A 10,417-nucleotide genomic window follows, 5' to 3' on the forward strand; every position below is an offset into this window, starting at 1 on the left:
GTGGCGGTGCCCAAGCGGCGTGCCTGACTGACATAGGGGGTTTTGGGCGAGCTCGACCCAGAGGGAGTGATCACGGGGGAGGGTGTCTAGGAGGGAGAGAAGGGTGCATAGAGGTGTCACGGGTGTTGGAAAGGCCTGCATGCCTAGCAGCACCTGAGAGAGAGGTGCATGCCTCTTGGCATAGCTCCACGATAAAGAGGGGACGTGAGAGAGGAGTATGCAGGGCTAGCTAGAGTGGCTACTGAGAGGGTGGGGTGCAGGTTCTGAATGCTGGTGGGTTGGCAAAAGAGAGAGAAAGAATGGGAAACTGAGAGGATACATGGACATGCCATGACATGGTCGGTTCTCCTTCTTGCAAGCAAGGTTGGACAAAAGGAAAGGGCCAAAAGTTTTTGCATGCCGATTAGAGAGAGGGATAGTGCTGGTCACAAGGTTTAGGGAGAAGGGACAGAGAGGGATGGATGCATGGTAATTACATGGGATGCATGGCCGGCTACCTCACTTGAGCATGCAAAGGTGGTTCCCAACTTGCTAAGCTAGGCTAGCTAGGTGGTGATGCTTCGGAAAACCAAGGACCTGATAAGATGAGAGGTGGGTTAGAGGGAGTTTGAGCATAGTGACAAAGAGAAAAAGAGAGGAGAGAGGAGAGGGAAACATGGTTCATGCCTTGGTCGGCATGACCATGTCATTAAGGGTTTGGGTTTTCATTAGGGTTATCCTTAAGAGAGGGAGAGAAGAAATAAGGGTGTGAGGGTATGGTCTTCTTTATCATTTCTTGATTTGTGCATACTTTCAGATTTTTAGCAAGACCAACCTCAAGTGGTTAGGGCCACGACAAGGTAAATATGGAATGGGGCTATTAGCATAAGGCTAAGAAGATTTTCAGAATAAAGGTTTGGTAAGAAAAGAGAAGGGGATGACAAGAACCAAATGGGAGGGAAAGTGATCTTAAAGGATCCAAGCAATTATTAGAAGTGTTCCTAGTCCTAGGGTTTAGCATGTTATTTTTAATTAAATAAAACCAGGGATAAACAAGGTGTCATAAGTGAAGAATAATATTTAGAGTTTTAGGTATTTAGAGATTCTCACACAATTGAAATTTTCACAAGTGACAAACACAGACATCCTACAATCAATGCAAGATCAACTATATGCATGCAAATTTTGAAGATAATTTTTTTTGTTGGCCCAAAAATTTGTATTCCAAAATTTTAATCAAAGCACAAAAGTTGGGTTGTTACAAACCTTCCCCCCTTAAAATGAATCTCGTCCTCGAGATTCGGTGGCTAAGAACTGAAGAGTGCTGGAAAGTCCTTCCGAAGTTGATCCTCTCGTTCCCAGGTGGCTTCCTCCTCGGAGTGATTTGTCCACTGGACCTTACATAATTTAATCTTCCTTCTTCGGGTGAGACGGATAGCTTCTTCCAAAATCTGAAGGGGTACTTCTCGATAAGTTAAGTCGGTTTTGAGGTCGAGGGTGCGATAATCGATGTTCTTGAACGTCTCAGGTTTGTCGGGCACTTGGAGGCATCGTCGAAGTAGAGAGATATGAAACACATCGTGGAAATCTGCTAATTCAGCAGGCAGTTCCAGTTGATAAGATACTTCACCTCGACGAGCGAGAACCTTGAAGGGCCCAATATATCTGGGGGCAAGCTTCCCTTTGACGTGAAATCTCTGCATTCCCTTGAGTGGAGTGACGCGAAGATAGGCATGATCTCCAACCTTGAAGGTCAATTCACGTCGCTTGGAATCAGCATAACTCTTCTGACGGGACTGAGCAGCCTTGAGGCGATCGTGGATCAGTTGAACTTGTTCTTCAGTTTCGCGAAGATGGTCAGGTCCAAAAACTTGGCTATCTCCAGTCTCGGACCAGTTGAGAGGGGTTCGACAATGGCGACCATAAAGGGCTTCAAAAGGGGCCATCTGCAGACTGGCTTGGTAGCTATTGTTGTTAGAGAATTCCGTGAAGGGTAGACAATCTTCCCATTTTGCTCCATAGGCGAGGACACAAGCATGAAGCATATCTTCAAGAATCTGGTTTACTCTTTCTGTTTGGCCACCGGTCTATGGGTGATAAGCGGTGCTGAAAGATAGCTTCGTTTCGAGGGCTTCATGCAGGCTCTTCCAGAATTTCGAGGCGAATTGGGTACCTCGATCTGACACTATCCTCTTGGGGACTCCGTGGAGACTAACAATACGGGATATATAAAGATCAGCTAGCCGGGTTCCGGGGAAAGTGGTCTTGACTGGGATGAAATGGGCGACCTTGGTGAGTCGATCGACAATTACCCTGATGGAGTCATGACCATGCTGAGATTTAGGAAGTCCAGTAATGAAATCCATTCCGACTTCTTCCCATTTCCATTCGGGGACTTGGAGGGGTTGGAGCAGTCCAGCTGGTCGCTGATGTTCAGCCTTCACTTTCTGGCACACGTCGCAACGAGCGATGAAAAAGGCTATCTCGCGCTTCATACCGTGCCACCAGAGTTGTTTCTTCAGGTCTTGATACATCTTCGTTCCTCCGGGGTGGATTGAGTAGGGGGTGTCATGAGCTTCCTTCATGATGAGTTGCTTCAGGTCTTCAATATTGGATACACAGAGGCGTCCTCTGTACCACAAAACTCCTTTGGCATCAATCGTGAAGCCAGGAACTTCTTCCCTATCCATTCTACGTTTGATTCCTTCAATACTCTCATGACCCACTTGAGCTTCTTTGATTTGATCGAATAAAGTAGGCTGCAGCTCAAGATTTGCCAGAAAACCATGGCTAACAAGCTCGAGGCCGAACTCCTCAAGTTCTTCATACAGCTTGGGTTGAGCAATTTTGATCAGGGCGTTCAATGAACATGGCTCTCGACTAAGGGCATCAGCTACGACATTGGCCTTACCGGGATGATAATGAATACCGAGATCGTTGTCTTTGATAAGCTCCATCCATCTGCTCTGCCTCATATTCAGCTCACGCTGAGTGAAGATGTACTTCAGAATCTTGTGGTCGGTGTAGATTTCACAGCGATTTCCCACTAGATAGTGGCGCCGGGTCTTCAGGGCGTGAACTACAGCAGCAAGCTCTAAGTCATGCGTGGGGTAGTTCATCTCGTGCGGTCAAAGTTGTCTTGACAAATACGCTATCACCTTGCCTTCTTGCATGAACACACTTCCCAAACCAAGTTTTGATGCATCGCAGTAGACATCAAAATCCTTGGTGATATCGGGCGTGGTCAAGACGGGGGCTGTGACTAATCTCTTCTTGAGTTCCTGAAAACTGGCCTCACATTTATCGGTCCACTCGAACTTCTTATCCTTCTTCAACAGCTGCGTTAAGGGTCTCACAATGCTGGAGAATCCCTCAACGAACTTACGATAATAACCCGCCAATCCTAAAAAGGCGTGGACTTCGGTCTGGTTGGTAGGGGTTTTCTTCTCCACGATGGACTGAATTTTGGACGAGTCGACTGACACTCCTCCGGCAGAAATGACATGACCAAGGAATCCTACTTCTTTCAGCCAGAATTCACATTTACTAAACTTGGCGTAAAGCTGATGGTCTCGGAGAGTTCCCAAAACAATCCGCAGATGTTCAGCATGCTCTTCTTCATTCTTGGAGTAGATCAGAATATCGTCGATGAAAACCACGACGAACTTGTCGAGGTACTTCATGAACACCTTGTTCATGAGATTCATGAAATAGGCAGGGGCATTGGTCAGTCCGAAGGACATCACGGTATATTCAAAAAGTCCATACCGTGTGGTGAAGGCAGTTTTGGGAATATCTGACTCTCGAACCTTGAGTTGATGATAACCCGTTCGGAGATCAATCTTGGAGAAAACTCGGGCGCCATTCATCTGGTCGAACAAATCTTCAATCTTCGGGAGGGGGTATTTGTTTTTGATGGTGACATCATTCAGTTTTCGGTAATCCACGCACAGGAGGATAGTACCGTCCCGCTTATCCACAAAGATAACGGGAGATCCCCAGGGTGATGCACTCGGGCTAATCAACCCTTTCCTCAACATATCATCTAACTGCTTCTTCAACTCAACCAATTCTTGAGGGTTCATCCGGTAGGGTCGCTGAGCGATGGGGGCAGTTCCGGGGACTAACTCAATGATAAACTCGATATCCCGATCAGGGGGCATACCGGGTAATTCATCTGGGAAAACTTCAGGATATTCACAAGCAATGGGTACTTCATGCAGGGCTGGACTGGCGACACTCTTCTTGCATAAGGCTTTCGATGATGGCATGGTGGCTATGTGTTCAATTATCTCGCCGTCTTCAGCAGTCATGGTTATGGCTCGGCCATCACAGTCGATATGTCCCTTATACTTGACCATCCAATCCATGCCAAGAATAACTTCCAGACCTTGCTCACCCAATACTATCAGATTGGCGTGAAAACGCTTTCCCTGAATATCTATAGGAACATCCTTGCAGAATAGATCCGTTTTGGTGGAGGTTCCCGGAATTTGAACTAACATAGGCCGTCTCATGATGGTAGGCCTTAAGCCACTCTTTCTAGCGAACGGCTTAGTAACAAACGAATGTGACGCTCCGGAATCAAACAAGACGATGGAGGGTACTGAGTTGACGAGAAACGTACCCAGAACGATATCCGGAGCTTCCTGAGCTTCTTCAGCGTTGACGTGATTGAGGTGTCCCCTAGCTGGTCCAGCTGGTTTCTTCTAGTTCTGGTTCCTTCCGGCGGCAGTACGGGCTTGACCCTGATTTGGCTTGGGCGCATTGGGGCGCTGAGCAGTGTTCATCTTGTTGGGACACTCCTTGGAGAAATGACCCGGCTGTCCGCAGGTGTAGCAACCATTGGTAGCGGGGCGGGCAGTGTTGTTCTGGTGGTTGTAGTTGGGATTGTAGTTGCTTCCTCCAGAACGCTGAGGGTTGAAGTTGCGGTTGGGGTTGTTGGGGCGAGGTGCAGGGGGTGGTGTCCTCTGCTGCTGGGGCGCCGGCCTTGGTGGAGGAAAGCTGCGGGGTCGCTGATTGCTGGAGCTGCCTTGCTGCAGCATCGCCTTGCGCTTGTGGTTCTCAAACGCATTCTTGCGCTTGCTCTCAACCATGATAGAGGCATCTACCAGCGACTCAAGGTCTGGGTATGGAACAGCCACCAAGATACTCTGCATCTCGTCATGCAGACCATTCAGAAAGCGGTCCTTCTTCTTCTCTTCAGTGTCGGTGTCTTCTGGAGCATACCTGGACAATGTGGTGAACTTGTCCATGTATTCCACAACAGACATGCTTCCTTGCCTCATATTCATGAACTTGTCCTTCATGAGCTTGATCAGTCCCGATGGAATGTGGGTCTTGCGAAACTTGGCCTTGAATTCTTCCCAGTTGATGACGTGTCCCTCAGCTTGAATAGCCTTGACATTTTCCCACCAAGAGCGTGCAGGTCCAGAAAGAAAGTGAGTGGCAAATAACACCTTCTCATCATCGCCAACTCCGGCAACCTCCAGGTTGTTCTCAATGGTGCGAAGCCAATCATCGGCATCGAGAGGTTCAGTGCACTTGGCGAAAACAGGAGGGTTAGTACTCTGGAAATCCTTCAGCTTAGAGCGATGGTCTCCATTTCCATTCCCGCCATTATTGTTGTTGGCGTTTCCAGTAGCAAGTTGAGCAAGGTGCTGAAGGGTAGCAAGATTAGCTTGGCGCTCTGCACGGGCTGCCTCACGGTCTTCCATCATAAGGCGCAGAAGTTGCGCCATAGTTGGGTCCGGAGGTGGAGAGGGGTTTTGGTCTGACCCGCTGGTGCTTCCTCTACGGGTGTCAACCATCCTGAAGAGGTGTGGATTCAGATATTAATGGGGAAACAAAGAGATGGGAAGCCACTTAAAAGGGGAGGGCTTGTTAAAAGTGCATAATTTTGAAAACGGAAACACGCAAAAGCAAGGTAGGTAAACGGTAACATAGCAGGGGTGCCAAAGGCACAAAAGCATCACACAACAATCATATCCAAACAAGCAAGCTCACACTTCGGAAACTACAACAACTACATGAATCGCGCATAGGACTAGTTTCAAGGGACACCTAATATTTGTGGTATCCTATTCGAATCAACTGAGCTTGTCATGTCTTCAATACCTCGAGTCCGGTGAATCTGAGTTGGGGGAACCTCGCCAAATATATAGGCTTGGAAGAGGAGGAGATAGTAGAATAAGTACTTTCAAAGTCGCTAGAAATTAGAGGGGTGAGAATTAGAAGTTTTTGAAAGGGTAAGAAAGATAGAAGCTAAACTTCTAGTATGTAGGAAAACAATTTTAGTAAATAATTTTACCAAAGTAGTATTTTTCCTAACTAACGCCAATGCTAACTAAGGTCTCCTACAGTCAGGATGGCTCTGATACCAGCTCTGTGGGGCCCCGGACTTACCAGTCCAGAACTCCTGTTATGCATACAATTTCACGATCCCAAGATCATTCCATCGTGAATACATAACCGAACTGATACCAGATTGTATCATCCATTACGATCGAAATAACATTAATACGGAAGTCTTACATCATAGGCCATCAAGGCCGAAGTTCAACAAACAGCAGCGGAATTTATTTGACTTCAAACAATGGTGGAACCCACGTCGGGCCTTTACCCTACAAAGTGCTGATCGGGAGAGCATCCTAGTTCGCGTCTTCGGCGTCGTACTCTTCTTCTTCGTAGTACTCCTCTTCAAAGTCTGGCCAAGTAAATAGCCAGGACAACAATGCCAATGAGTACGTTTGAATGTACTCGCAAACCACCTTAGGGAGAAATAAAGGATATGCAATATGGCGAGTAAGGAACGCACTAAACTAGGGCGACAAGGAGCGAGAGGTGTGGTTCCTCTCGAGAGTATGACATCTAAATACCTTTGTTGAAAAACCTTTTTGAGAACAAGATTATTTGAAGACTAATAGGTAAGGAAGACCCGTTTTCTTTTTCCGGCCATCGGAATGACCAAAACAATTTCAACTTTCCACCGTACCTCTCAGGTACATCTCCACCAAATCCCATCGGTATCTTTCCGTACCTCCCAGGTACATTTCCAAAAACTTTTTGGAAAACATATTTGTAAAACAAAACTTCCCTTTAATGCCACGTACCGCCATTCCCATGTCCATAACCGCGGACACGGCTATTCGAATAGTTTTCACTCTGCAGAGGTCGTACACTTTCCTCACAAGATCCGATAAATCCGCCGGGATCATCCCTGGTTCACCAAGCGTCAAAACGCGGGGTTCGGATAACCGATCGTAGTTTTTCACTTGCTCGCCTTAGCCTAAGACATGCCGCCTAGAGTGGTACCTCCCAACACCAGAGTCCGAGGGGTCGTTTACCCAGGAGTAGCAAATTCCCCGACCAGCTCGACCCTCCGGAATGCCGCGACCAACTGCGGGGCATTATTCAATGGGAGCTCATAGGTTGTATCCCTGCCATCTAAAGAGAAGCAAAGGCGTCCCCAGTACGTCGGGAAGGCCCGGTCGATAGGTGTCCATGCTCGGACTACCCCTTACACTTGCAGGACTCAAACTAAGGCGAGACAAACTACTACGCTACGCCCCGTGCCCACTTTGGGGTAATGTGGTTGCACTGTCTTTTAGTCCGGGTGAGTACTTAGGCGCTAAAGTTTTCGAAAACATTTTCTTTCCTCCACTTGCCTCCAGCAAAACTTCTTTTGCAAACATTTTTTTCTTTTCAAAACTCACACTTGGGCAGGGTTGCCCCATTCCAAGGTTTTCGAAGAACTTCCTTTCTTGAAACCTTTTTCATAAAACATCTTTTTCAAAGGGCTCCAAACCTATAGTCCAATTTCCCTTTGAAAAGAGGCGACAAGTGCGATGAGGTGGTAAGCACCATATCACTAATAGAGGTGTGATCAGCAGGTACCAACAAGGACTGCACCCTAAGGGTGGATTAAAAAAACTCCGGGTGGCACTAACCACCAACATAAAAAGACATGCACTTTATAAAACCTGCAATAATGCAAGAGTAAGATATATGGGATCAGAGATGCATCAAGAGGTGGCTTGCCTGGATCAGCAAAGTGCCCCTGGTCTTCCTCTTCAATCCCTCCAAAGTCTCCTCCTCCTTCGTTTCCGACGGTATTCGAATCTAGTGTCGCAAAAAGAAAACAACAAGCCATACCCAATCAACAAATCACACCAGAATAATTCACACAAAAATTTGGGAAAATTACAGTATGTAAAGGCTCACTAATGCAAGCTACTGAAAGTGGTTTCACCCATTTACGATTTTTAAAACAAAAGATATGATTTTTGCAAATTCCAGAATTGACTTAGGAACCATTTAAATGGTCTAAATCTTTCTGTAAGTCACAAAAATGCATGCAGCATACCTACTGAAAGCTAATAACATGTAGAACACACATGCACAAGAATCACTTTCAAATAAACTTTTAAATAATTTAGACAATTTAAATGGGACAGAAACCAGAGCATACAAACAACAAGCCACACCAGTATCAGAGCATCATCAACCAACACCAAACATACCCCTGGATAGGTGAGACTAAATGTGAACTAACCCCACTGGTTTGACATTTTTCTGATTTGTAAAAGATTTTATAAAAATCAAATACTGAAAAGATATACTGTTTTAGTAATTAAATTCTTGGAATTAAACTATAACTCTTAAAAATATTTCCTTTGGCACAAAATTACCCTATAGATATATCTACCAGTAGCACTTGGGTTTGTCTCAAAATCTATTTTGGTTTTCAAACTAAAAATCATTTTCTGGCTCTCTGGACAGATCTTGTTTGCTAAAACAATTTAAATCCAGGAAGCTCCTGCATGTGGGACTAGTGCCAAAATGAAGCTATCTACATACACTTCACAACCAAATTGACCTCATGCAGAAAGGTTGCATAAATATCACACACCAAATAAATTACACAATCAGATACTTTTTAGGTTTGTATTTTTCAGCACATATTCACAGCACTAAATCACATGCATGCAATTGTATATGGTTAAGAAAACATCTGTGAGCATGTAGGAACTTGAATCAACTTATTTGGTCACTGGAGAATTTGTGGTGATTTAAAAACTAAGCAGGGAATTTCTGGCAGGTTAAAAAGGTGAAAAGGGGAAAGGAAATCGGGCCGAGGGCTGCTGGGCTCGGCCAGATTCGGCCCAGCAGCGCTGCGGCCGCGCGGGAAGCCATCCCGCTTGAATGCGGGGACGTGGCGGGCCACGTTGGCGCCTGGGCCCGCATGGATGTGCATGCACCCGTTGGATCAAATCCAACGGTGCATGCCACCTTCGTTCTCCTCGATGCGGCCAGGAGGCCGGCGGCAAACCCTGGCTACTTCTGGTGGGTCGGGTGCTCACCTCCGGTCGCAGAAATCGGCGGGGTCGGGCGCGTTGGACGCGGAAGAGAGAGGACTTTCGAGCGGTGGTCCTGGCGGGCAAAACAGAGATGGCCTCAGAGGCGGGTGACAGCGACGCAGACGTCGGAGACGGGACGGAGGGCTCACCTAGGAGTGGCTCGGGGCTGGTCTGGGGTGTCGAGGAGGTCGTGGTGGGCCGGGGCAGAGCAGTCGTCGATGTAGACCTTGCATGCAGAGCTTCCAGCACCGGCCCGGACAGCAACACTTGCGACGGTTGAACTCGACGGTCACGGTGGCACGCGGCGACGGCGACAGAGCTCGACGGAGGCGACTACCGGGCGGGTTCCTAGCAAGAAAAGGGGCAGCGTTAGGGACTCCAGATAAGAATAGATACGGCACAGAGAGGGGAGGAACGGTGGAGAGGTGTGACGGCAACCACCACCATCTGCGGAGGTGTCGGCCGGTGAGCACGAGCGACAGGGAGGGAGACGAGGCTTCTCCTTTAGGAAGGGGCCAGTGGAGTGGAAGAGAGGTATGTTGGCGAGAGGTGGAGTTCTGGAGATGGTCCTGCCCTTATATCCAAGGCGACGCGCCCACGGTGAGCCAAGTGCACGCACCGGCATGGAGAAGGCGTGGCGGCTCGTCACTGGGAAGGATGGGCGGCGTGGATACGTGTCTGATGCGCGGTTAGGGTTTTTGGAGGGACGCCGATGTCAGGAGCGTGAGGGAAACGGACGGGAAGGAGAGGTCACATCCGTTTGTGACGTGTTCGACAGAATGCCAGCGGGGTGGCGAGCTCGATGGCGTGCAGACCAGGGCGTGGGAAGGTCTCTTCGTCCGTGTGCGTGTGTGTTGTGCACGTACACACTACCGTACCAAGTCAGAAGGGGACGAGGAGGGAGCGCGGCATCACGGGGTGGCGGTGCCCAAGCGGCGTGCCTGACCGACATAGGGGGTTTTGGGCGAGCTCGACCCAGAGGGAGTGATCACGGGGGAGGGTGTCTAGGAGGGAGAGAAGGGTGCATAGAGGTGTCACGGGTGTTGGAAAGGCCTGCATGCCTAGCAGCACCTGAGAGA

The 10,417-nt window shown here is 48.0% G+C and overlaps 2 protein-coding genes across 2 annotated transcripts; both read right to left on the reverse strand.

The window, feature by feature from the left end:
- Window positions 1–2,287: 2,287 nt before the first annotated feature.
- LOC139833217 (uncharacterized) lies at window positions 2,288–3,098 on the reverse strand. The gene is made up of 2 exons (XM_071823418.1): window positions 2,617–3,098; window positions 2,288–2,417 (listed from the first exon to the last, which is right to left on the reverse strand). Exons 1-2 carry the CDS (start codon window positions 3,096–3,098, stop codon window positions 2,288–2,290), a joined length of 612 nt encoding a protein of 203 aa, XP_071679519.1.
- Window positions 3,099–3,107: 9 nt separating this feature from the next.
- LOC139833219 (uncharacterized) lies at window positions 3,108–5,720 on the reverse strand. Its single transcript, XM_071823419.1, has 4 exons — window positions 5,209–5,720; window positions 4,718–5,130; window positions 4,145–4,384; window positions 3,108–3,550 (listed from the first exon to the last, which is right to left on the reverse strand). Exons 1-4 carry the CDS (start codon window positions 5,718–5,720, stop codon window positions 3,108–3,110), a joined length of 1,608 nt encoding a protein of 535 aa, XP_071679520.1.
- Between the last annotated feature and the right edge of the window lie 4,697 nt (window positions 5,721–10,417).

The sequence above is a fragment of the Lolium perenne genome, chromosome 1 (genome assembly GCF_019359855.2).
Source record: "Lolium perenne isolate Kyuss_39 chromosome 1, Kyuss_2.0, whole genome shotgun sequence".
NCBI classification, from domain to species: Eukaryota; Viridiplantae; Streptophyta; class Magnoliopsida; order Poales; family Poaceae; genus Lolium; species Lolium perenne.

Excerpts from the sequence above, each read along its gene's own strand:
- LOC139833219 (XM_071823419.1), bottom strand. The coding sequence starts at position 5,720 with ATGGCGCAACTTCTGCGCCTTATGATGGAAGACCGTGAGGCAGCCCGT. Across the intron at positions 4,385-4,717 it reads GCCAAATCAGGGTCAAGCCC|TATTGGGTGAGCAAGGTCTG; the intron begins GTACTGCCGCCG and ends CCAATCTGATAG. Across the intron at positions 3,551-4,144 it reads TTTCCCAGATGAATTACCCG|ACCATCAGCTTTACGCCAAG; the intron begins GTATGCCCCCTG and ends GAACTCTCCGAG.
- LOC139833217 (XM_071823418.1), bottom strand. The coding sequence starts at position 3,098 with ATGAACTACCCCACGCATGACTTAGAGCTTGCTGCTGTAGTTCACGCC. Across the intron at positions 2,418-2,616 it reads GATGCCAAAGGAGTTTTGTG|GCTGAACATCAGCGACCAGC; the intron begins GTACAGAGGACG and ends CAGAAAGTGAAG.